At 50.4% G+C, this 27,035-nt stretch overlaps 2 protein-coding genes across 15 annotated transcripts in view; both read right to left on the reverse strand.

The window, feature by feature from the left end:
• Nucleotides 1-21,378, reverse strand: part of fam189a1 (family with sequence similarity 189 member A1) — a 33,804-nt gene extending 12,426 nt beyond the window's left edge. For all 5 annotated transcript variants that reach the window (XM_011610218.2, XM_029846580.1, XM_029846579.1 and 2 more), the window contains exons 1-2: nucleotides 20,551-21,378; nucleotides 7,796-7,852 (exon numbers count right to left, since the gene is read on the reverse strand). In XM_011610218.2, coding sequence (XP_011608520.2) covers nucleotides 7,796-7,852; nucleotides 20,551-20,802 — 309 coding nt within the window. In that variant the 5' untranslated portion in view covers nucleotides 20,803-21,378. The remainder of the gene's footprint in view (nucleotides 1-7,795; nucleotides 7,853-20,550) is intronic.
• A 747-nt stretch (nucleotides 21,379-22,125) lies between these two features.
• tjp1a (tight junction protein 1a) overlaps nucleotides 22,126-27,035 on the reverse strand; it is a 58,377-nt gene continuing 53,467 nt past the window's right edge. For 6 of the 10 annotated variants that reach the window (XM_029845914.1, XM_029845919.1, XM_029845916.1 and 3 more), the window contains 8 exons: nucleotides 26,944-27,026; nucleotides 26,627-26,797; nucleotides 26,407-26,513; nucleotides 26,072-26,325; nucleotides 25,843-25,997; nucleotides 25,549-25,769; nucleotides 25,309-25,452; nucleotides 22,126-23,744 (listed from right to left, as the gene is read on the reverse strand). In XM_029845914.1, coding sequence (XP_029701774.1) covers nucleotides 23,650-23,744; nucleotides 25,309-25,452; nucleotides 25,549-25,769; nucleotides 25,843-25,997; nucleotides 26,072-26,325; nucleotides 26,407-26,513; nucleotides 26,627-26,797; nucleotides 26,944-27,026 — 1,230 coding nt within the window. In that variant the 3' untranslated portion in view covers nucleotides 22,126-23,649. The remainder of the gene's footprint in view (nucleotides 23,745-25,308; nucleotides 25,453-25,548; nucleotides 25,770-25,842; nucleotides 25,998-26,071; nucleotides 26,326-26,406; nucleotides 26,514-26,626; nucleotides 26,798-26,943; nucleotides 27,027-27,035) is intronic. The other 4 variants (XM_029845918.1, XM_029845922.1, XM_029845917.1 and 1 more) reach the window with 2 other exon arrangements.

The raw sequence follows: 27,035 nt of genomic DNA on the forward strand, positions 1-27,035 counted from the left end.
AAGGGAGGAGCAGAAGGAAGCGAAGGTGGCATGTAATAAACAGATGGAGCGATAACTTTAAGTGCTTTTCACCATGGCAGAAAATTGAAAGATTGAGAGCGTGATGGGGGAGCGTGAGGAGGGGGGGGCATCTTTGGAGGACAAAAAAAACAAAAATCCAAGTGAGGGAGGAGGAAAAGGACAAGGAGAAAACAAAACAAAACCCAACAGTCAAAGGGGAAGAAGAGGAGGATTCTGCGGTCATGTGGTGCGTTCAGGGTCAGGACGTAGAGCGGGTTAATCAGCATTTTATTTGAATGTGATATGAGCTGCCTGGATTTCTGCTAGAGCAGCTGTGAGAGGAAATAAGAGAAAGGAAGTGAACAGCAGAGTTAGCATTAGTTAGCTCTGTTTCCGTGCTCACGTTGCATGATGCTGTGTTCTCCCAGTCTGCTCCAAATTACCCAAATTACCATCAATCATTATAAGCTGGGTGAGTTCTGAGGAACCATGACGTGTGAACACAGACGTGTCAGCGTGACCTCGGTGAATCGACAGGAGGTGGTGGTGATGATGATGATGACGATGATGCTTGAACTATGAGACTTTGCTGATGGTCTTGATGCAGCAGATTAGTGGTTCTGCTATTGGGGACAAAATGACTGTTCTGGTTCTTCCCTTTGACTGAGGAACCACTGTTGGATCCATTTCTGATCAATGTGGGATGGAAGTTATGGACAAAGTGCACTCCAAGAGCTTTTCCTGACTATTGAACAGGGATACTTCATTCCTGTTGCAAGCGTCAGCATTAGGTCGTCAATGAAAGTGTCAGATCCTCCCAATTACCCCTCATTAAAAACACCACTGGTATGACTGGCTGTGTGGGAGCCTCCCCTCCCCTCCCCTCCCCCACACCAAGCCGATGCCACGGTAACCGAATGGCTCCTCATTACCATGTCGGATGGCAATGGACATTAATTACTGCTACACTGCATGTCAAAGAGAAACACACACACACACACACACACACACACATACACACACTCACACACACTGACATATTTACTGTACAATTCTCACTCAGGACCTCATTTGTAACTGAAGTGAGGCTGCAAATGTGTCACAGTTTGACTGGAAACCAGCAGTTAAGACATCTAATTAGAGAAGTCGTCAGCCTGTTTCTGCTGGTCTTTGGGGTGGGGGGGGACGTGGGACGTCTCTCGTGTTTTGAATGTTGCATTTATGATGACTGGATCCAAACACAACTACAGATGTGTGAAATGCGGCTCTCCACCCTCGGCTGCAGCGCAAATTAGCACTGCGACACAAGGTTGTTTATTTTCAATTATCCCTCAGCCACCAGAGTGGAAGGCAGTGTTTGGATGCTGCTTGTTCTCTGCACATCACAGCCCCCCCCCCCCCCCCCCCCCACACACACACACAGAGTTAAGCAATCCCCAGGATTCTGCAGCGCTCCCATGTAGTAAAACACAAACAGGTTCCTCTAGGGGGCGCTGTTGTTGACTCGATAAGTAGGCAGCGTCTGATTGCTCCACAGCTCCTCCCTCCACGAGGCTCTTCTTTACATCCGTGCTTGTGTTTGGATTAACGTCGGGGGGGGATTAGTCGGGGTTTGACATGTGACCTTCCAAATAAACAGAGGTGTTGATGCGACCTCTCAGCGGTGGAGAAGCAGAACTAAAGACTTCCACAGACCTCCTAATGTAGACCCCTGCTCAGGCACATATGCAGCACGTTTAAGAAAAAGGTCTTAAACAAAGTCTACGGTTAATTTCATTGCACGGATGGGTGATTAAAGAGGTTCTTCTCTCTGTCGGTTGCTTCACGACTCAGCAGTTTATCCTTTCTGCTTTCCAACTGGCCTCTTAACATGTGATGTGCCGACAAGCTCGGGTCAGGCTGCGTCCCTGCAGGAAGTGATGGATTACTTCCTGTGGTTGCAGACATCATGTGGAAATTCCAACACTAGAGAGGGGAAGCCCACCCCGCCAGCGTGCTACCATAGGGTCGGCTGACCTCTGGTTGTCCAAGAAAGGTTTGATATAACAGCAGGAACACACTCTGCCCACCCACTTATTGATTAAAATGGGCCACACATCACCCGGCGGGTCAGAGGCTGATTAACCTCCGCTTCTTAATGTTTTAATCAACCGCGGAGCTCTAAGGACCAAAGAGAAGAAGCTCCACAAGAGTCTTGCTGGGCCTGTTGTAATGAGACGGGCTTAATGAACCCGGTCCCCACAGACCCCGGCGCCACACAGCAGCGGAGGAAACTCGGAGCGCCTAATTGAAAATCAAGTATGAAGACTCCAACGGCCAAATCTGTTTAAATGTCAGGCGGTGACACGTGACTGTCTGACGGCCCCGACCAGTTACCACCAGAAGCAGCTCGGTCACGTTGATCGTTCCACCGGGCTGCCAGCAAAGAATCGGAGGAGCGGAACATTCGCTAACCTCCTGGAGACTTTGGGATTTTAGAGATTTTGAAGGTTGCCGCGTGTTCCTGAAGGAGCAAAAGCACGTGCAGATGGCGGAAAGGTCACACTGACGTGAACAACCGGCTGATTTTACAGCCAATAAAGAGTCAGGAAATGAGGAGATGTTTGCAGTGGCACTAATACAACGTATTGTATTTACAGTAAGTCTTTTAGCATTTATTTAATGTCTTTTCACGTCCACAGTGTCTGGAGGAGCCCAATGTGACCGGCGCACTGACGATTTACTGAAAGCGCGCTGATGCCGAGGCTTCCTGGATTAAGCTGCTCTCAATCTTATATGAGCCATCAGATAAGAGGGTCTATCTAATTCATATTCTAATTAATACGGAACCACACTTCCTGCTTCCCGGTGCCTCGGAGGAGGACATCATTCATCAGGAATTATCTCGAGGAGAAAAAAAGGTTCATGTTCGCCCAGCCGAGCGAGCTCTGTCGCGCTCGTCGTGGTGCCAGCTACCTGTCAGTCTGCTAACAATAAAACCCTGAAGAAGGCAGAAGTACGCCTGAGCAGCGGTCACCCTGTTTGTGAGCAAAATGATTACTTTTATAAATGAAACGCAGGAAATGAGTCACGAGCAAGCGGAGAACAGGATCCACAACGCCTCCAAAACAACCGAACGGATGAGAAGCTAATGCTAAGTGAGCTTGCAGCCGTGTAGAGCAGCATATGCTAACGTGGTGTGGGAGAGGAAGTTTTCAGGTTTTTACCTGAAGGTTTCCTCACATTATTAGCAGTTACTCACCTCCAAACTATAGTTGAAGACTAACCACACATTTGCGGCCATTTTCTCCAGAAAGCGTCCCAATAATTGGATAACTGAATGCCTGAAGATGAAGCGCTTCTCTGTTGCAGCTCGCCCACTGCAGCGACGTGAGCAAACATCTGGGTGTTCGTCAGCGCTCCAAAGACACGTCATTAGTCACCAAAGCCATTAAGGAGGGCATCAGAGCGGGACTGCTCCCGCTGTTTGATCGTTTGAAGGAGTTGTTACGAAGCGGGGGAGGGGCAGCGCCGAGGCTGGGAGACCAGGGATCGTAGCAGGAACAGAAACATCATCTGTGCTGATGCTGGCCTGTTGAGGAGCCCCTGAGAGCCTTCAGCTCCGGTTAACGGCAGCAGTTTGTGGTCCATTTCCAGGACGCTCGGAGGTCCCTGTTTAAACGAGGTCTCGTCCAGCAGCAAAGAGAAGCAAGAGAATGTTTGGCTGCCCAACTTTCGAAGCTCAGCTTCATTAAGGTCACGGATTCGGACAAAACAGTAGCAAACGCACGGGAATTTTACCATCTTGGGATTTAAAGAAAGTTGCTGCTTGGCAACCGGGGCCAGAATCCGTGTGACCGAGTACCGAATATAAAAGGCAGTGTTTCCTTTAGCGGTTGCTTGTTCAAGGCTGAGACTCCGGCCTGGAGACCATCCTGACCGTAACAGAAGCCATAAATGCAGCTGGACCGAACGGAATGAAATAATTCCCAACTCAGATGAGGATGACTTCTTTTTTATCTTCATATCGCTTCCCTGGAGCAGCGGGCCCGTCCCCAGGTGCGAGCCATTATTCGAGCCGTCCTGACTGAGCTTTTCCCCCTCGTCTCTGAGAATCACAATGCGGAACAATCAAGCAGGATCTGATTTCAGAGCCTCTCGCTTGTTCTGCACCAGCTTTGTTAAACCGCTCAAAAGAGCGAAGAAACTCAAACAATAAAGTGATAAAAACCCAGCGAGGCTCTATGGATGGGAGTAATCCCCTCCCAGAGCTAGTTTTCTGGAAGTAGCACATTTCCTCCAGCTGTGTTATTTGCCCCCCCACACACACACACCCCGAAACACCACCTTCAACTCAGCTCACAAATATTTGCACATGTATTCAGTGTTTTTATTTCTCTCTCTCTCGCTCTCTCAGACACACACACACACACACACACACGCACACAGAGACATATTTACTGTACAATTCTCACTGCGGTGAAACATATCTGGGGTGTCGGGATGCGACTGAGAGTGCGATCGATTTGTTTGGTTTAATTAGCTAAACACGGTTGTGCTATAAAATCCACACAGGATCAAATATCATCCGGCCTGCACATTCACACCAAGGCTGCGTCCAACAGGCAGCTAACGTGGTCGAAACAGCCTGAACGTGCCCGTTTACGTGACCATACGAAACCTGCCGCTATCGCATTATATTGAAAACACGTCACATCTCTTTACAGGATCACCTGAATAATCTAAAATCCTGAAATCAGACGATCAACTGTTGAGCTCAAGGGCGTCTCGAAGCACCTCTGCAGGCAGATTTTGTCAAAAATGCAGAAAATCCATATCAAGCCTGCTCCTCCTGCGCCGCTAGAACCTCGCAGACCCCCACCACCCTGAAGGTCACGTGACTGTAGGTGCTCCGGCGTCTCTGCGGTAGCTGCAGTCCTGTCGCAGTAATCAACTCACTCAGCTGTTAAATAGTGCTGACGCGGCTGTAAATCAGGATCTCGTCTCCCGTCTCTGACAGAGCGTCAGGTCCTCGGTCAGCTGTGGGCGCTGATCTGGACCCCGCCTCCGTTCCCCACAGGGTTCAGACATTTGTTAGCGGCCGAGGGTGACAGGAGTGTGGGGGGGGGAGCTGCAAGCTGCAGCGGAGAGTTTAAGGTTTCATGGAAATCAGCCTGGATTTAGACGCCATCACGCACAAAAAAAAGCAAATGGTCAGGTGGGGGGGGCTGGGGGCCAAAATAGAGCCCTCATTTCCTGCCCATTCACCACCAGGCCAGAGGGATCATTTTAATGTGTTCTCTGCCTTTCAGTAGCATCCCTGCAGGACCCGGCAGCAGGCGGAGAGGCCGCTAACAGGCCACTTACAGGATTAGCCCGTCCACGTGGGTCTGGAGGACCCAACCGGGCCGGACGGACTCACGCTGCCGCGCAAAACTGTGCCAATTTCACCGGATAAAGCAGTAACAGCGGTGATCAAATTGTTGTTTTGGTCCTCGCGCCTGTGCCGCCTGCCAGTACATGTCTATTCCCCGTGGCCACCACGGCGAGCTCCGCCTCCCTCATCAGCTGCAGTAAGGCGGTGTTTATGGCCCGGCAGGGTCACGGGTCGTCACGGAGACAGTCTCACAAAGCCGTTCTGACTCTCCCGCTGCTGTGAAAGTGTTTCAGGAGCCTCGGAGAGCAGCCTGACAGCTGGAACAGGTGACAAAACAGGTTTCTGACCTGTGATGGATGGATGAGCTCCTCTGTCGCCGATTGATTTTCCCACATGGAACACACACACACACACACACACACACACACACACACACACACACACACACACACACATATATACACACACACACTCTCTCTTGCCGCCTGGGATTACCGGTGGAATATCGACAACTTCAGGAAGAAATATGACCGTAACACCAGGAGGTGACGGCGGCTAATCTGGACAGATCAAACATGGAAGACTGATTTCAGCGTCCCAGAGGAGCAAAAGGCAGATGGATGAGGAGGGGGGCATTTTAAGGAGTCGGCTCTTCGTGCAGCAACGCGTGCGGTTGTGGATATTTGTCCTGTCGGGAGGCCGGAGGCCTTTAGCACCGTCAACAGTTACAGAAATACATTAGAAAAGTGTCTCAGTCCCATTTGGGAGAAACTGCTCAGGCTCCCTGCAGAGAAGCAGATTTAATCCCATCAGGCCTCATGTCAGAGGTCAAGCACATGTCAGAGGTCAGGCACACAATTGATTCATGTGTTTTAGTGGAATATGAAGAGGAAAGTAAAGAAGAATCATCGTCTGCTGCCCAATTGAATTGTTGAGGCTAATTTAGGTTAAACTGCACCAATAAATCATCACTTGTTTGAGTCCCAAGTCGCTATGATTGAGCCTTATTGTTCAGTGGCTGCTGTCACATCTCATACTCCCCCCCCCCCCCGCGGCTCCAGCTGACCTCTGACCCACGGGGATTCCACACATGTATTTGCACATATAATGCATGTATGTGTTTCTCCCCGTCCTTTACGTCAGCGGGAGGATCCACCCAGATGAGTCTGGGTCCTGTTCGAGATTAAAATTTAAAAAAAGACTTTTTTAAACATATCTACAGTGTTTAATGGAAAATAGAAGCATTTCTTAACTTCATCTTTTAAATCAGATGGTGTTTAAACTATTTATTTTCCTCAAAGGCGCCGCGCTGAGATAAGCTGACTGTGATATTCAGATCACACTCGGTGTGTGTGTGTGTGTGTGTGTGTGCGTGTGTGCGTGTGTGTTCAACAGGAGGTGAGACGAGCCGACTGCTGCAGACTGTCTCCATCAGGAGAGACGATTTGCTGCCTCCTGCTCTCGCTCGTGTACAGTATGTCGCTCCCGAGGCAGCAGGTTCGGTACGTTGCCGAGGCGACATCCCTGCTGGATGGAGACCACGGCTCCAGATAAGGCGGACGTGGAGGATGTCCTCAAATGAGATTGTGACAGCAGAGCTAAGAGAACACCGGGAACACACGGCTAACAGAAGCACAGAAAAATGGCGTCTGCATCGGGTCAAAGATGGAGACGAAACCAGCCTCCACGAACCAAAGCGGAATCTGGGATACAGAATCTGGACCTGATCAATATCAACACCGATCAATACCAACAATGCCAGCAATAGAGGGCAAATCCTAATTGACCACAGGTTTCACTTCCTGGACGGACCGTATGGAGCTCCAGGCTGCTGTAACCCAGCTCAGAACAAAAGTAATAAAATTCCTAAATTAGTTTAAGAACTGTAGTCATTCTGAGTCATTAAGGCCGCCCACGGTCAGCTGACCGGCTGCTGCCCTGCTGCCAAAGCTCCATGCAACCAGCCGGTGCGTTAGTCACCTGAACCGGCCTGGACGGATCCAGCATTCGGACCCGTCTGATTACAGGCAGGCGACCTCTGCAGGCGGGTCCACACGGCTCCACCGGACTCTCCACGCTCTTTACGGACGTTAAAGCCTTTAAAACTCATGCTGAGATGTGTCATTTATTACCAAACGGCTGAGCTGAGCTCGCCTCTTTTTTTCTTATTGGTGACATTTTCAAACAGGCGGGAAAAAGAAGAGAAGTCAAATCTGAAGGGCTGAAGGTCAAAGCCCAATCGATAATGAGAGTGGAAGGGTACATTATGATGTCACAAACCAGCAAAGTTCGGAACATTTATCGGGATTAAAGCATTACACAGAACCCTGTCCTCCCCTGTCAGTCATTTACAGATATCCTCGTTATGCTAGCGGCGTGTAGCAACATGGCTAATGCAGAGGCCCTGTTCAGGGCGACAGGCGTTTGGAGGACACTCACCACGAGCGACAGCGGCCTCTTCCACGACACCACCCCGATCAGCCCAGACAGCAGCACCTGAAGGAGAGAGCAAAGAAGTTCTGGGAAATCTGGTTCTTTCATCCTGTCACACTTTGTCAAACTTTGGCTGGAAATCTGCAAAACAAGGTGATTTGGTCAAAGCTAAGAGCTAATAAGAGGAACACGAGCACATTTCCTGTTTTCATCCTGAGGATTCTGTTTACTGTGGGGGGGGGGTTAAGACTCTTAGCTCAGTTAGCTGCGAGGCTGATGGATCTAAACCCAAGTGATGCGGGGCCAAATTAGGACCTGAGGTCTCAGCGGGGGGCGGGTGTCACGGTAACGAGGTTCAGCTCAACAGGACTGCAGCTCAAACTGTGCTGGACGGTAAACAAGGTTAACGAGTGGGGGAACGTCATTTAAATGGCCCAATAAAGGGAAGACGAGCGAACCGGATCGCTTCGAGCCCTGTCGGCGATCTGGTTCATTTGATCACCCTTAATTCTCCTGGTCTCTCCAGGATCCAGACGCAGATCAGACTGGAGTACAGTCCAGGAGGTCCGGGTCCAGATAGATGGACGGCTCATCACCTTTGACCTCCACGTCCCCACACCTGAGCTCCTGTCTGAGGCCAGTTTTCTCTCAGCAGAGAAACGTCCCACAAACGGGCCACTGGACAGCACTCCGCTGACCCGCTGCATCATCAGAACCGCTCACTCTCTCTTTCTCTGCCTTCTCACTCTTCTTCACCCTCCATTACCCACTAAATGCTCCGTCCTCCTCACACCGTTCCTCATCGTCAGCCGCCCTGATAGCATCTCTCTCTCCCTCTCTGCCATTTTCTGCCACTTCCTCCAGCTCTCGACTGTTTTTGGAGACTGCAGGAATAATCCATCATGTCAGAAACCATCTGGTTGTTCTCGTGGACAGAGGCAGACTGGGTGGGTTTTGATTAATTCTCTTCAGTCTAACGAGATTAAACGTCGTAAAGCGTAAAGTTGGCGCTGCTGCTCCGGTTGCGAGCGTGGGAGAACGCGGCTGCAGCAGCCCATCGACGCATCATTGTGTCTCTCCCTCTCCCCCCTGACGAGGCGGTTCTATTTCTGTTTGGCGAAGACCGCGTCTCCGAGGTGTGAAATCTGCTCGTCGGCGGGTTTAGGACGAGGAGGAGCGTTCTGTCGCTGTTTACGTGACTGTCTCAGAAAAATGTGGAAGTGAGACCTGAAAAGCTGCGTCCAGAGTATGAAAACCTCTAAATAAATCTGCTGTAGTTGCTGCGTGAGCTGACGCCTCCTCGGCGTCGCTGCGACAGCGAGTCCCGGGTGTCGGCGTTACGAGCCTCCATCGCCGCAGCGATGATGAACACATCACCACGGCGACGTTTGGGCTCCACAATCACACAGAAGTGCCGTGACGTTAAAAACAAACGAACCACACGCTAGTCACAGAATAAAGTGACTTCACGTCCACTCATAGAGAACTCGGAGGTGTCGGCGCTGCGGGGGAGAGCGGCGGCATTAGCCAGGAGATCTCATGATGGGATAGGTGAGCTGGTTGAGGTGTTTCCTGTTGGCTGCTCCCGGAAGAGGATTAGCATGCAGCATTTAGCGGCATTAGCCAGCGAGAGCTGCAGCTCAGCCACGGATGTGAGGAGGAAAAAAAGGCTCTGAGAGCATCGTGCAGATTTCCCTGGAAGCTAAATGGGCTAATTGACAAGCTTTGTAAAACAACAGGAGTGATGGGGCAGGAAATTAAGAAATCATAGAAATCCCCTGAACCAGGAACGCGCTGGCCGCATCTGCGTCGACTAGAGAGCGTTTCAGAGTTCAAACTGCTCAGCAGAAGCTCAATAAAATGTGTTTGTTGAGCGCAAACTGGAGCAAACGAATCAATCCAAAACCACTATTTCGCATGAACATCTGTTATAAATGATGACATGCGGAGGAACCATCTCGATTGTCATATTTAAAAGAAACTGAAGTGCTGGGATGTTTGTGTCATCTTGAACACCCACTGTTGATGGATGACGGTGTGCAGAAAGGGCGGCTCGCGGGAAGAGCCTGAACAGCACAGATTGTTTGATAAATCCAGCTGAAGGAATATAGTTTAAAAGGAGACAATATTTCCACACCCATAATGGTTTTCTCTGTCCAATACTCACATGGACACTCAGTCACACACACACACACACACACACACACACACACACACACACACGCGCGCGCCTTCCCACTCGCCGCGAGCAAACGTCCCCAAAAAGTGCGAATGAAAGAGGGAGATAAAAGCAGAGCTTTGCTCTTTCACGGGAGCGGATTAGAGCTCCCGGTGTCGTCAGCATGAAGGAATGCTTCGCTACTCTGACAACAAACACCTCTGGATGAACACACGCACGTACACACACCCACACACACATTCACCACCATTAAAATACAGAATTGAGTGATTTTCTGACAGATTTTCCAGGCGATAGTTTGTTATTTGCCTCATTATTTTCCATAAATTACGCCTATGGGCCACACTTCAGCCGCCAGGAGCCTTAAATTACAGCTGCAGATTAAATTATTCTCTCATAACAGCGGACAGATGAAGATTAATCGAAGAAGGATCAAAGCTTTACGCTTTGTGTTTAAGTACCGCGGGTCCGTTTGGGTTAATCGAAGTGAAACAAACCCCTGATCAGTCTGGGAAAGATCAGACAGATGAAGAGTTTTTTTTTACAAAATGTAAAGATATTCAGCCCGTCCTGCTGTGTTAAAATGACATAAACAAACATGATGCAGTACTGCTACTGGTTCTCACAAGAATAGGAATTCCCAGAGTGGGGACAGTGGCGGTGTTTGTTTTTATTCATTTATGCACGATACCAATCAAATAATCCATTACTGAGAGCTCGGCGTCAGTAGGGAGGCCCTTCCTCAAACATCACAGCAGCCAAGATGGATGGTGCCAGAGCCGTTGCTGTGGTAACCAGGAGCTGGCCACTTGCCAGGAAGATCCATAATGATCCACCATCAGCTGCTGTTCTGAGAGAAGCAGGGACCCTCACGACACCCTGACGCCCCCAAACACACACCCATACAGAAGGTGGTCTTAGAGAACCTAGAAATACAGAGACGGAGGTGTGTGTGTGTGTGTGTGTGTGTGTGTGTGTGTGTGTGTGTGTGTGTGTGTGTGGCCAGATGAAAGACAAATGAAGGTGAGCTGCAGCACCAGGGGAGCTGCAGCCTTCATCGTGCTTGTGCGACACTTTCGGTTCCAGATAACCTTCAAACGACCTCTGATCGCAGCGCGGACGCGGCGCCGGAGTGTGACGGCACGCGCGGCCCCACCGGCGAGCGTGTGTCCACACACGCGGCGTTCATCAAAGATTACACACGCGTTCATCTGCCCTCCCCATTCCACCACAGCACCCCCCCCCCCCCCCCCCCATCCCTCCTTTCTTGTCCCACATCCGTTCCCTTTCTCCCTTCTCCCGCCACCTGCTCCCAGACCCCTCCCCCACCTCGCGTACAGCGCCGCTGGCATCCGGAGCGGCTGCGGCACCTTACCGCCATCGCCATGGAAACAGTGGCACAACAGCACGTCGGGTAGCACTGCTGCCTCTTAACCACGCTCCGCCGCTCTGCCCTCCCTCCCCAGGACCTCCGGCAGATGGAAGATGGGAATGGGAAGGTAGGGAACCACTGCCGATCAGGGTCCAACTGAACGTGTCTTCCAGGACCAGTAGCTAGAACAGAAGATTTCTGTTCTAGCTACTGGTCAGACTGGGTGGAGGGTGTTTCTGGTGGTTCCCTCACAAACCCTCACCTTCAAACCAAGCAGCTGGGCGAGGGCTTCCGGTACCGAGGGCTTCCGGGACCGGTCGGCTGTCAGACAGAAACTCTGGTGGGTTTCACATGTTTCTTCATCGGGGAATAAGAACATTCCCGCTCACAGACGGCAGAGCGCCGGCAGCTGGCGTCCGCCACTCCGGTCCTGATTAAAGCGTCTGTTGCTGCGCTTTAATCAGTTCGCCTTTACGAGCGCACGTGTGGCGCCGGAATCACAGGGAAGTGGGTGTTTTCAGTTACGCCGTGTGTGATACGGCGCCGCCCGATCCCACGTTCTCAGACTTTTATGGATGGTTCCACACGCAGTCACAGAGGCGAGTGGGTCATGTGATACGGTCCTGGACAGGGGTTAAGGAGAGGGGACGGAAGGACAGAAGGACAAACTCCTCCTCTCCTCTCCTCTCCTCTCCTCCTAGTTAATTATGCAACAGCCCCCTGATTCAAAAGTCTGGATCGTGCTAATAAATGAACAACACACAACAAAACTACAAACTAATTGTGCCTAAAATCACTTCTTTTGTGTTCCACCACAGAAATCAGAGGGACAAATTTAATAACCGTCTGAGCCCCGAGACGATTTCCTCCAGTTTATTTCTGCATTTAATCAGGTTTTGGATGAGAGCGATGATGTTCTGGGATTTGAGACGATCTCCCGTTCTGATCTCTGCTAACGACCCGTTAGCAGCACGCAGGAGGTCACGACCTCCGGTGTGGAACCATTATCGCTAAATGTGGCCGACACAAATACTGATCAGGTGACAACCGCTGAGGCCTTTTCTGAAACACTTTCATGGGGTTGGTTTTATATTCTAATTTGTTTCCCTTATCACAGAGACATCTGGCGGCTCAAACCGCATCAAATAAATGCGATAACCGCCAAGAACAAAATGGTTTCAGCAGTGAGGAAAGTTAGCCCTGCAGAGCCTGAACACACACGTCCTTCAATTCTACCCTCACATTCACGCTTCATCTTCCTATTCTGTTTATCTTGAGGCCATTTGATTAAATTTCAGATGCATTTTCTCACCAAACCTCAAAGACCCAATGTTGCCTATTGGCGCGCACACACACACACACACACACACACACACACACACACACACACACACACACACACTTTAAACACTTCATTTCTGCCAACACTTTGCTGCTAATGGAGAAACAAATGTGTCGGCTGCAGTGATGATTAAATGTATCCCACCTACAGCCGTTCCAACTAAATTACTTTATAAAAACAAGGACAAAGCAGGTTTCCTTTGTTTCCCTTCTTATTTATTATAAGCTGCACGTTGCGAACCGTCACCCTGGGTAACAAATGAATGCGCACACAAGCCTCCACACTGTCATAAATATTAATAAGCATTGTCGCCTCCACAAACAATGATTAGAATATCAAATTTACTGCTGAGCACTTCGGAGGCCGTTTTTAGTTTAGGCAAAACTTGGACGAAAACTGGGAAAAGCGTCCAGTGGGCCGACGTGCACGGGTACCCGACGTGCACGGGTACCAGGGCCAGCTGGAGAAACCTAAACCCCCCTCACAATTTATTAAAGTGGTCCCACAAATCAATGCGGATTACTTTGGGAGCGAGCCCGGCCGGTGCGGCCGCCCTTCCATGGCGGCGTGGCGGTATGGGCCTGTGGGGGGGCTGCGGTCCTCCTGCGTATCGATCAGGCGGCGGGCGGAGATCAGACGCGTCGTCCTTTAGACGGGAAGTGAAACGTAAAAGTCCCGGTCTCACAATCGCATCAGAGGTCAGACCGGACTCATCGGACATATTGTCAAACAGTAACGGGATCAGCAGTAGCAGGAACGGCGTCACCGTAGCAACCCTGGCGGAGAAAAACTCAAACGAGCCCAGAGACAGTTGAGGCCTTAAACCAGTGGAATAATAAAGACATCGTAAAAGTGAAATTAAAATCTAATCATCTCCTCCAAAGAGGTTATAAATGGTTGAACTGAAGAATCAAAGCCAAATCTTTGAAGTTGTTTGTTGCCTTGATCTGTCGTTCTGATGGCGGCGGATCACCTTTGCTCCACTTACACCTGAGATCACAACTGTGGGATCAACTAGAGCCTGAGAGGGTGTTTTCCACTGGAGGAGGAGGGAGGAGAACGACGCGAGTTCGAAACCCACAGCTCCTGATTTACACGTTGCAGATGGGGAGAGAGAGGGAGAGAGAGAGGGAGAGAGAGAGAGAGGGAAGGAAGGAGGGAGAGGGAAGGAGGGAGGGAGAGAGGAGAGAGAGGGAAGGAGGGAGAGAGAGGGAAGGAGGGAGAGAGAGATGGAGGGAGAGAGAGGGATGGAGGGAGAGAGAGGGATGGAGGGAGAGAGAGGGAAGGAGGGAGAGAGAGGGAAGGAGAGAGAGAGAGAGATGGAGGGAGAGAGAGGGATGAGGGAGGGAGAGAGAGGGAAGGAGGGAGAGAGAGGGATGAGAGAGAGAGGGAAGGAGAGAGAAAGGGGGAGGGAAGGAGAGAGAAGGAGAGAGAGAGGGGGATGGAGGGAAGGAGAGAGAGAGGGGGATGGAGGGAAGGAGAGAGGGAGAAAAGGAGAGAGAGAGAGAGAGGGATGAGGGTAGTGAGAGGTATGGAGGGAGGGAGAGAGGGGGAAGGAGAGAGGGAGGGAGGGAGAGGGAAGGAGAGAGAAAGGGGGAGGGAAGAAGAGAGAAGGAGAGAGAGAGGGATGGAGGGAAGGAGAGAGAGAGGGGGTGGAGGGAGGGAGAGAGGGAGAGGGGAGAAGAGGGATGGAGGGAGTGAGAGAGGTAGAAAGAGGGGGAAGGAGAGAGAGAGAGAGGGATGGATGATGAGAAACAGAGGGAAGGAGAGACAGGGAGAGAGATAGACAGAGGGGGAAGGGGAGGGATGGAGGGAGAGAGGGGGTGGGGAGAGAGACTCAGGGACACAGGGAGAGAGAGAGTTAGAGGGAGGGAGAGCTTGGAAAGTGGGAGCAGGGAGGAGAGTCCCCCACTGACTGTGGGGGGGGGGGGGATTCGAGGTTCTGAACGTAGTCGTTCAGCCGTGAGATCCATCGCACGAAAACATCTATCAACATCTGTCCTGGAGCAGGACGCGTTACCATGGACGCGGCCTTAACGCCGGCCACTGAACCAGACGTACGACACGCGGCGGGAAACGTCGGCGTGCGTTTGACGGCTGCTCGAACACTTGCACCGACTTGTGGAGGGAACTTCTAATCTCCATGGCAACGCACAATACAACCACAAGACCTGCTGGGGAGAGCATAGAAATCTCTCATTAACCTGAACAAACACACCAGCGTGGATTTGTTAACGGCGTTCTGCCTCAGGCTGGACGTGTGTGTGTGTGTGTGTGTGTGTGTGTGTGTGTGTGTGTGTGTGTGTGTGTGTGTGTTTTCCACCAGGGGAACGGGGGCAACGCACGTCTCGTCACGCCGTAGAACCACGGCCACCATTAAGACTCCCTCCCTCCCTCGGATCACCTTCCTCCAGCTCATTTCACGGCCAGAGGACAGAAACCCAATCGGCTCTCACACATTTCCACCCCGGTGGAGAGGAGTTTGACACAGCGTCTCCGGGTTCCTCCTGTCCGTCCGTCTGTCCCGTCATCGTGCCGAGCAAAGATCAGGGGACCGAGCCCAGATGTGACTCGGATACGAGCAGCTGGGTCCATTCTGAGCCAGCGCGTGTGTCCTTGTATTTGCCACAAATTTAGGTACTCGTTCTACTAGCAAAGTGAGGACATTTTGGAAGGGCCATAAAAAAGGCTGTTTGAGGATTAAGACATGGTTTTAAGTTTGAGGTCGGTATTGGGTTTAGTTTAGGGTTACGGCGCTAATACGCTCACACATGCATGTTCAGGTGCGGCCCCACAGGCACGAGTGAAGGAAACCATGAAGGAAACCATGCATGACCAAGTGATAGTACCACTTTGTAGTGTATGAAACAGCCAGCAGACATTTTATTTCTTTCCATCCAGAGGAGGAACAGCCCTATTTTGTGTTCGGACTTTGGTGCCTCCACTGTAGCTAACGTATTAGCCTTGGGCAAGGGTCACACAAAGGTAGAAATACAAGTATGTGTGTGCATGCCTTGCAAATAGGGAATAAATCGTTGATCGTTTAAATGCTCCCCCTCAGCCGGTGCGTGCAAAAGCATGGTTGCTCAAGGTTGTCACACACACACACACACACACCCACACCCACACACACACACCCACCCACACACCCACACACACGCGCACACACACACACACACACACACTTGCTGACTGAAGACAAAAGAATTATTTAATGTAATAATGTAAAATCCAAAGATAAATATAACAGACACAAACCACAACTATGGGAGGGAAATAGGGGCAGAGGCGGCACACACCAGATCCAGAGAGAAAGAGGAGGGGAACCCCAGTGAAACCTTAATGGGGGGGGGGGTGATGCCCCCATCATCCTCCTGAGCCAACAGATGTAACACCCCCAAAAATAGTCCTGAGAATCCACAGGTTCTGCTGAAGTCTGTGACAGAAACAGCCCTGCAGGTGACCACAAAACACCCAGGGAAGAACTGCCCCCCCCCCCGTTACCACCCGCCCCATGGGAGCCAACGGGGCCGATTATCATTGAGAAATGACTTGAAGATGACGGCGCTCCGCTCTGCCAGGAGACAAAAGGAGTCGCGGAGTGACTGATGATCTGACAGTGAATCAGGTGACCTCCTGCTCACCATTATCCGCTGTAAAATGTCTGACCTTTGACCCGGAGGATTAATCCTCCAAACGTAAATGTGAAAGCCTTCCCTGCGAGCACGTCCTCCCGCCCGTTCATCAAAACTGTGCGTGGATAAATGAACGTCGACAAAGCTCCGCCTACAAGCGGGGGTGGGGGTGGGAGGGGGGGTGGGGTGGGGGGTCCAAGCACGCCATGACCTGGGATCCTCCATTCATGTTAATAAAAGATGGAAGTGGAATGACGGATGTAAACACAGGTGTGTGACTGTCTGGTCTGCTTTGTCTCTTTTCTGCCGTGTTCCGGAGCTTACCTAACCCCCCCCACCCCCCCCACACCACCCCCCCCCCACACACACACACCACCACCACTCCATTCAGGTGGAGGCGGTTTGTAAAGAAATGCATCATCAAGCATTCTGCTGGCTCGGACCAGCGTAGACTTTAAACAAAAACCCGCGATGGGAGACAAAAGGAGGCCCGACGGGACCCACGGGTGATGTCATACATTCCTCCCCCCCCCCCCCCCCACACACAGCCTCATCCACTCTGTCCTGTCAGATGCACTCGTGGGGTCAGTTAAATGAAAAGACTGCACCTTTTCATCATCGGATCAAGCGGCGCCGCTCTTCAAACGCCAGAAAGCGACACTCGCCGGCGTGTCTTTGATGTGCGGACGTGTCTTTGATGGTACTCAGGCGCCGACAGATCGAGTCGGATGTAAACGGCCACTGAGGGCGCCAGCAGACGGAGCGGCGCCGCTCTGGATCCAGCAGGTGCTGCAGACGTTCACGAGGAACTCTTGCTCTCTCCACTCCGGTGCTCAGTGGAGTGGAGTGGGGGGGGGGGGGGGGGGCGGTGGAGGGTCCTCAGGGTAACGAGCTGCAGCTCATTATCATTAACGGAGGGTGCAGCAGGAACTGAGCCCCATCGTGCAGGCAGCTCCTCTGATTGAACAATCAATGCAGAGTCCAGCTGAGCTCTGGCCCAGTTGGATCTGGGCTCGTCTGCTCTGGTCTAGTCTAGTCAGTCGGTCCGAGCTGGTCTACACTAATGTAATCGTCATCTAGTCTCATCCACTCTGGTCTCGCTGGTCCAGAATAGTCTGGACTACTTTGCCTGGTCTGATCTGGGATCCCCCCCCCACCCCCACCCCCCACACACACACACACACACACACACACACACACAGGCCTTAATCTAAGTGACTCTGAACCGTCAGCTGGGAACAAACGGATGCATCCAAACAACAGAACAGACTGAGGGTCTGAAACATGGGAGATCCGACTAAACCCCGTTGATATTGTTGCTTTCTTTTTGAATGGTTCTTGTAGTAGATACAAATATCCAAAAGTTTGGCTGGGGTTATGTACACACCAGCTGTGTGTGTGTGTGCGTGTGCGTGTGTGTGTGTGTGACACTGGTGCAGATGGTGGAACGTGGCCTCATTTTCCAGGTGCAACAACCGTCAAAAGCTTCCATTTCCATTTATGCTAAAAACAGCACACCTGTCAGGACGCCAGAACTCGGAACGTTTGTAACAGACAAAAAACCAAACCGGCTTTACAGCGAAGGCGTTGGGTGCAAAATAAAATAGAAAATTGGCTTTCAAACAGTAACGAGGCACAACCGGCGTCCTCGCTCCTGCGGCCGCCCGGCGTCAACGCGCTGGAACCAGACCTGCGCGTCGCTCTGGTGGGATTCTGGGGCACGAGTCATGCTTTGATGTCTTGGACACATCCTTTGAAGAAATGATCAAAGCGGAGCGTAGTGTGATGCTAGCGCGAGCTAAATTTACCCTTCGCTGAAAGCAGAGCATTTCCTGGAGTCACCTGAACCGCAGCCTCGGGCGCTAACCCACTTTATTATTGGAGCTCTGTAGAGATTTAACTTTTGAAAGGTTTATGTAACATTTTATATCCAACTCTTTGACTTGCCTGGCACAGAAACCCCCATTATCCTCTATAATCTGGGTAAGTTTAGCAAACAACAATGGTGAATGGTTACATCTCAGCACCAGGAATCCAACATCCGAAAGGGTAAAACGTCCGTGTTTAAGGAAAAAAAGACAATAATGTGTGTGTAGGAATGTTACCTTCCCTACAACGGGGACATCGAGCCCAAAGCACACCCACACACGCTGCGCCTCCGCAACAAACCAGCAGAGCCAACTATTCAAACACACACACACACACACACACACACACGGGTGAGCAGATTAGCACAGAATCTGCTGACACTTTGCAAACGCCGCCTGAGAGCGAAACGTGAAGAAAACCATCTTCCATCATCTTTGTTGTAGCTCCTTCTGTGGATCCGGGAGGTCAGGACGTTCCATTTCCAGTTAGCGCGGCCAAAAATTCCTCTCCTGCCGCATTAAAGGGAGTGTGATGAGAGCGGGAGGCTAACGGCTCCAGACAGAAGACACGGAGCCTAATCTGAATTCGTGGGTCCCGTCAGCGCTGCCTCCCTCTGATGATCCGGCCGCTCAGATGTTTTGCTGTGTTTATTCTCTGACAGGAAATAACTGCAGACACACGAGTTGGTTCTGAAGCTGCGCTGCAGAGATGCCCGGTGAGCGGCAGTTTGCCCCACGGTGCACGTGGCCCACTGGGCCTCGTCGTCAGCCAACTCCCCAGCCGAGGATATGGTGACCCCCCCCCCCCCCAGCAGGTGAAGCTGCTGGATCCCCGCTACAGGGGCGATGTACGGGCATCAGGCCGCACGTGAAGAAGAGTGACGCTAAGCCCTCGCTGCACTCAGGAGGGACAAGTGTGTGTGTGTGTGTGTGTGTGTGTTTGGGCCTGTGAGGATGGAGACAGTAGGGAGGAGTCTGACACTGAAGTGGGCAATGAAAATTTCTTCTCCAAAAAAAAAAAATCACAATCCTGCTCTTCTCATCACCTTGATGCCCCCCCCCCCCCCCCTCACACACACACACACACATTTACCCTGTGTCTGTTGACTAAGCTGTGATAAAGGACTGTAGCGATTTAGCTGAAGAAGCGTCCGAGCGTTTAGGTGCAAATCGAAGCGGGTCCCCCTCCAGGAGCGCTAGAGAGGCTGCTAACTGTTGCTAAATCTTCACACTGCAGCTTCAAGGCTTTAGCTTGTTTACAGGCGTCGCTCACAATAAAGATGTTTTCATAAAATATGGAAAGTGGCCGTGCTGCAAAAGAGTATATGTGGGAGATGTTGGGGATAATGGCCTCTTTTCACCACCACAACGCCTATTAACTCCTCACACAGACCTCCAGACAGCAAAAAAAGCACTTTGTTTGTCTAAAATGAGGAGATCGCCTGTACGGGCGCTAAAGGCTTTTAAGGCTGAAGCACGGCGCGGAGAATCATCAAGAAGCTCTTTATTTATTACAGAAGGTTTCACCATTTCTAATGAGGAAACATCCGTCTGTTTCACTGCTGCTTATATGGCCTGACACACACACACACACACACACACACGCGCGCACGCCTGTTGTAGCTTCTCCAGCTTTATTCTGCTAAGCTAAGTTGTCAAATCTGACTGAAGATGCGTTCAAGACTCCAAAGCTGCGTTCAGGTTGCCTGCGCGCTGGTGTTATTTTAAACCCTAAAAGCTCTGCAGCAGACATTTCTTTTGGCTAAACTCAGGAACTATAACAGTCCTACCTGTGTCCTTTTCCCCTTGAAATGCTTTACTGGTTAAATATTTCCCCATTTATTTCAAGCCTCTAAAATCTAAATAGAACGTTTAAGAAACCAACAACAGGCAAATCAGCTCAAAATACTGACCATCAACCTTTGACCTCTGACCCCTGAGACGACTGTTCCTCTGTAACTGTACACTCGGCACACACACACACACGCACACACACACACACAGATGGTCCTTGTGGCCACAGACCTCCCCCTCACCCCTGCTTTCTGCCCCAACACCTGTATAATTAATGGCTTCGGGGTCATTCATTCATAAATATTTACAGAAACCATGAAATTTTCACATGCAGAACAAACATCAACCTCAGAAATGATGAACCAGGTCTCACGCGGAGCCGTAGTATTTAAAAACCCTCCTTTCATTATTCACGACAGGAGCTCTGCAGCCTCACAACTTACTCAAAGGAGCAGCTTTCCATCCCAACAAGAATAAAACAAGGATGCACATGACCAATAACAACAAAATGACGACAGATTCGTTTCTGCCTTTTTCCTGCGTGAGAAATGAGCGTGGATCTGATACTCACAGAGAAACCCGCCCAGAAGGGACACGAGTGCCGGACCCTGGGTGAGGTGGTGAGAGCCAGCGCCGCAAAGCTGACGGCCAGGATGAGGCTCCCCAGGACCATCTGAGAGACACCCAGAGCCAGCATGATCCTCGTCCGTGTCCGGTACTCCCGGAGCCGGGACAGGCTGCGGGACAGCGACGCGGGGCTCAAGGAGCCCGGGCCACCGACGGCGCTGCTGGCCGCGCCGCGGGACAGCGCGTTCAGCGGCATGGTGGCGGCGCGGTGCGACGGATGCGGCGAGGGAGGACAATGACGTCCACAGCCGCGGGGCCGCCGTGTATTTTGGGACTTCCTCCCCTCGGTAAACGGAGCAGCTGGAGATCAGTGCGCGACGCGGATGGTTTCCATCAATTAAGATGCTCCAATTAGAGACGCGCCGCAGCGGGATTAGGAAAAGAGGCACCGGAACGCGCACAAAGAAGTGGGATTATTCACCAAATCCAGGGAGAAGAGTTGCCCGAGAACGCCACGAGTTGTTCCTGGGGAGTGAGAGAATGTGGAATAAAGGTAAAAGAACAAAGCGCCGTCCTTGTGTCAGGCAGCTTTGTACCATTGTCACGCTGTCATGTTCGCCGCCGCAGCCGCGCGCAGAGACGCAGCCTGGTGATGGGGAAAAAACCGAGACACGAACGCGCCTCCGGGACGTTTGACGCCTCGATGGTGGGAAACGCGGCGGAAACGCGGCGCGAACATCCGAGCGTCTCTCCTGCGTGAGGAACCGCGCAAACCACCGCACAATGCGCACTGGAGGCGTGCTGCGCGTCTACATGGCGGCGAAGTGCTGCGTTTTACTACGAAAGTGAGGGAGGAGGGGTGGGGGGGTGAGGAGAAGGGGGGGTCGTTTGGTAGCGCTGCGCGTGGCGGAGGGCGGAAACGTGGAGCGCGAGCTCACGTTAGAGAGCCGCGCGACGAGCTTTGTCTTATGAGGAAATTAAAAGCTGAGGGTTTTTTTTTTGTTTTGTTTAAAATTTAATTTCATTTAAAAGAAAAGCAACACTAATTGTGCGGGATCGTAACGCCATCGCTGCACGCTCGCCGCCAGCGGACACGCGAGGCTTCACGTGCCCGCAGGTTAAATGCGACACACCTGTCGGGGTTCGACCAGACACCTGGAAATAGAGACGATCTTTGGCGCAGTCCATCCAAACACATTTGTGAACATGGCGACGAGCTGAGATCTTCATCTGAAGAGAAGCTCGGTACAGTTCCGATTCCTATAAAGCGTTTGAAGCCAACGTTTAATTAACACATCCATGGATGTAATATAGGAAGTTAATTTGCATTTTCTTAGACTCCAACCAATCGCATTTGAATATTCCGATTAAAATCCTAAAAATATAGCGATTCTTAATGCAGTAAAACTCACCCAGAGCTCCGCAGCGCCGCCTGCCGGAGGCGTCACGTCAACGGAGGCGGCCGCAAACATTCAAAAGAAATGACAAAAAATATATATAATTTGCTTTTTGGATTGCGGCATACAAGTAAATAAGATCAATACTAAGGAAAAGAAATACATACACGGGGTGATCTGAATGAAGGTTCTTAATGCCAGACTTTATTTTAAAAATGATTTTTATTTATTAATACAGTGGTATATGTAAAATTGTGTTGTAGAGGAGAGAAAAAAATTCAGCCACACGTGAAGAGCTAATATTCAATTAAAGCTGTGTTATATCTAAAAAATAAAAACGGTACTGGTGTGCCATACGTCATATATTGTCTATTAGTACAAAAATACATTTAAGGGCACACGATACAGCATCCAGTATCAGAAAACGAGTGAGGGGGACACTGAGGGCGCACCCGTTCAGAAAGAACATGTTTGCAACGTGTTGGAGCCCAATCAGTCCAGACACCAGTTGAACGAGTGGAGTTGTGAGACGGAATGTCGTGAGTCGAGTGGTAGAAAAAGACGGCGCGTTACGGTCGGGTTACAAGTTCCAAGGCTCGAGGGTGTCTCCAGAATACAAAGATGACGGCGTTCGCTCTCCTCCACTTTTTAAAACACGTTTTCTCCAAGTTGCTTTGTTTTTTCTTTCGTTTTTTCTTTTTTTTTTTTTTTTTTACAAAAAAGAAAGACATACAAAAAGTTCATTTACAAACCAAAGAAAACAAGGCAATATGACAGCTTTATTTACAGCTACGTCTTTTCTGGTTCATCTCTTAATTTTAACTTCTAAGTAATGCATAGGAGATAAAGAAGAGCATACCTCTGTTAGCCTTTTCAACCGTTATCGTGTGCTAAACCCAAGGTCATTTACGCAGTGGGTTTATGGCAACACAAATGACTTTACGCCATAATTTGTCTCAACTTCCTGTGAATAGTCTGCAGATAAGGCATCACCGCATATTAGTGTGAGTGCAGGAGTGCAGAGAGAAGAAGAAGAGAGGGAGGAGATGAAGAAACTACTGGACCTGAGTAAAGAACATGCATAGATCTCCCTCAGGCTGGAACAAGAGGAACGTAGTACTTGGCCAAGGGGGCGGGGGGGAACCCAATCAGGCTACAAGGTAAAGGAAGCAGTGAAGGAAGCAGTAAAGGAAGCTTGTCCGAGCAGCTCGCTCCGACACAACAGAGGTTCACCTCTGTCTCTAACCTTCATTTTGAGTCCCTCGTCTTAGAAACATCTTTTTTTGGAGCCTTCTGAACCGATTGATAACTGAAACAACTAAAACTTGAGTAAATCTACACTACTATATATACTGTATGCATATATAGCTTAAATATAGTGACACAGTGCTGAAGCATTTATGTTGCCTCAAAAACCACCTATATTCATGTATAAAATTACACTAAACTCCGCCTTATATATAGTTTAAATCCTCTGGGGACACAGGTCATGCATTATTGGACTTATTTCACATTTATTTCTTAAGAATTTCAAATCAGGGGAACGAGTTTATAGAACAGCTTGTGTGGACCGTCGCTGTCTTGCCTTCATCGTCTGGTACAGTAAACGGAACTGACTGGGTCTTCTTCATACATAAAGATGTGCTGTGCTGTCAGCGTGTCCACCGTCTTCGTCCGCCGTCTTCACATGCATGGACGTCCTTCCCTCAGAAGTGGTCGATGAGCACGGACACACAGTTGGCTCCCACCAGGTAGTTGGGGTCTCCGGGCAGAGAATTGTTCTGCCAGTTTTTGGGATCGGCTGCAGCGAGACAAAAAAAAAAAAGGTGGCTGAATGACTGAAGAAGAAACCTCGTGTTTCCATACAAGGTCCTCGACTGTTGTCGCGCCTGAACATAATTACAGCCATAAAACCTTCATTTCTGTGCCATCACAACACTCTACAAACAGCAGGTGGGCCGACGTCATCGGCACAGATTAATAATATGAGGATGATCACACGTCCAACCGGTTCATTAATATTCTAAAGGTCAGAGAAAAGACTTCTATCAATATGATGTGAGCAGTTTGAAGGTCTTCTGTTGGAGATGAGCAACCTTTGAATCCTCTCGTTCACCGTCGGTCTGCCAGGAAGTGAACCCAGCCTGGACAGAACGCACGTGTGTTCCTTACAATGCTAATGGAAATGACAGACATGAGCAGCATTCAGGACGTCACAGCTCACGAGATGTACAACTCTTTTCTCTGTATCCCCAAAAAACATTGATGTGATCGGCTGTGACGTGGCTATAATGGTCCCAGGTGATAGAAACCATCGGCCTTTGTATAGGTTGTTAATACAAACTGTAACATTTCCATTCACAGCCGATCAGAGAACTAATGCGAGACGTGTCATCAGAAGTCGGTAGTTTTCCATTTTTCCATTTAACTGAATCGTCTGCCGGACAAACACCAGAAGATAAAGCAGAAAAGAAGCAGAAAAGAAAAAAGGAGACAAAGAAAAAACACAGGGGGCGGCAGGAGGCCAGAGAGCGGCGCCGCTTTACAATAAGAGGATTACCGGGCGGCTCAATAATCCGCCCAAAATTCAGCGGGACGGCGGAGTGCGCTCACATCTCATTCAGGCCCCAGTGTCTCATCCTTAAAATGAGGCTAATTAGCAGCTAATTGTGACCACTGAAGACAGGATGAGAGGAGGACACCACTGAGCAAAAAAATCACTTCGGAGTCCAGCTTTTCCTCCAACGTTGGGTTTCTAATTAAACTGTAGACGACTTCAAACACTGTCCTAAATACATTGCTAATCAATTTCCAAGTATAAATAGGTTTTTTTTAAACTCCTTCCTCCAGGATTGTCCTACACCACATATTAGTTGAGAAGCTGGTCACCTATTATCCATCTATCGTCATGGTTATCAAAACTGTTCTCCAGGTCAGGATTTGGGCGGCCATGTGAGAAAGTAGCGGCATGCACCAGCATTTTATCAGCTTATTAATCATTTTACAGCCAAAAGGGGTTAAATGAAAAGGGTGAAAACTCGTTAAGGTGATTGAAAATCATTAGAGAAATGTTTCAGCATGATAAAACACGATCAATAAACGTCCAATAGAATTAGCCAAACAGTGAATGAGAGAATAAATGGTGGTGAACTATCTTATGGAGGTGATGGAACTGAAATGAAGCCACAATTATGAAAAAAAGGACAGTTTTCCCCCGTAGTTTGTTTCTCCGATAGGCTCCAAATATTGATTTGTTCTTCCCGATTTGCCTGATCAGCCAAACCAGGGGGAAAAGTGACCCACAACCCTCAAAATGCCACACAGCCAGCCCAAACGACCCCGGAAGAACAGAGAGCACAGCATACCCGACGAGGAGTCGGAGGATTTTAGAGCAAAAGACCAACCATCAGGGGTCATAGACGCACAGTGAGGTAAGCGCAGCTCCACAGGCTTCAAGAACTTGAGGCCGTGAGGTCCACACATCACCAGAGGACTGAGCAGAGTCTCTCCTGTGAACACAAACAGGGTTAGTGAAGAGTCCCAACATCTGGAGGTGAAGGTGAGCTCCAGCACCATCCGCCCGCTCCGGGTCTGGATCTCCTCACCTTTCTCCTTGTCCAGTGGTGGCAGGATGCTGTTGTCTCTGCACACCTTGAAATAGATCTCCTGCTCCACACCTTCAGGAATGGCCCCCTGCGGGATAATTATGCTCACTCCCGTCTCAATGGAGCTCAGGACGCCGCCGTTGGAGTTGAAGATGCCTCGAGCTGTCGCCACCACCGTGTGGCCTTCGTCTTCATCCTCCTCGTCATCCAGGGCAGTGGGGCTGGGGAACAGTCGGAGCTACCGTCACCGCTTCTTCTTGGAGGGTTATTTCACAGCGGGGGTGTGGTTCTTACCTCACAGGGATGGCTTTGGGAACCGCGTTGACGTTGTTGTGCTGGTGTTTGGGGCGGTGCTCCACAGTGCGCGTGAATGTGTCTAAACCACTGTCGTGGTCGGTGTTCTGTGGCTGTGGAGGTATATGTGGCTTCAGTGGGCTGGAGCTTCGGCCCTATTGGTAACACAAGAATCGAGCGTCATCTCGCTGTCCGCTGCTGCTGCCGCCCCCCCCCCCCCCCCACCTACCTTTGGAACACTCTCAGGCTTGTCGTTGGGCAGCAGGTTGTGGTTGAATTTGGGACTGTCAAACATGCGCGCGAAAGGTTTGGCCGATGTGGTGAAGGGCTTGGGTGTGAAGCGGTTGTAGCTAGACACGCCTGGAGCCCCGCTGTTGGATTTCGGGGGCTGTTCGCTGGTTCCGTTTACCGGAGACTTCTCAGGGAAACTCTTGTGGGGCAGGAAGTTGGACTGAACGGTGTCCTCCCGAGCAACGGGCTTGGCTGTCGGAGAGACGCAGAGATGGGTCAGCTGAGACTTCTGGTGAAGGACCAACGCTGCTCGGTTAGAAGGGTCAGTTTTACCTTCAGGTGCAGGTTTTGGCAGTGTAACGGGGGGCAGAGAGGGGGTCACCTGGGGAACTGGTTCATACTTCTTCTCAACTGGACTTGGCTTCTCCACCGGCTCTGGCCTGGACCAGAACGACAAAAACAGAAATAAGCTAAAGTCTAAAATCGGAAAGAGTTGTATTCAACTACACAGGAATGTGTGTGTGTGTGTGTGTGTGTGGGGGGGGGGGCTCACCTGGAGTAGTTGTGGGGCACTTGTGCTTGAGGTTTGTTCGGGCCAGACTGGAGTTTGTCAAAGTAAGACAGCTGTTTCATGTAGTAGTCCTCGTCCTCGTCGGGGTCGTAATGGTTGGCGCGCACGATGTCATCAGTCACACTGGCGTGAGGCTTCTGTGGCCCCGGAATTCTGAGGAGAGCGGGATGAGTCAAAGGCGAGCAGAGAGGAAACAAACAGCAGGTTTAATGCAGCGTGATCGCTCAATAACTATTTTATATCACGCGGAACAGCTTTTACCACGAGGAATCAGGGGAGTGAGAACAGCATTTACTCACCGATAGGACTTTTCTTGATCCAGGTTGCTCAGGGAATTTGCTTTGGGGATTACTCCACCTGTTTTCAGAGGTAAATCAGCTGCCTGCGGACG

This window comes from Takifugu rubripes, chromosome 13 (genome assembly GCF_901000725.2).
Source record: "Takifugu rubripes chromosome 13, fTakRub1.2, whole genome shotgun sequence".
In the NCBI taxonomy this organism is placed as follows: Eukaryota; Metazoa; Chordata; class Actinopteri; order Tetraodontiformes; family Tetraodontidae; genus Takifugu; species Takifugu rubripes.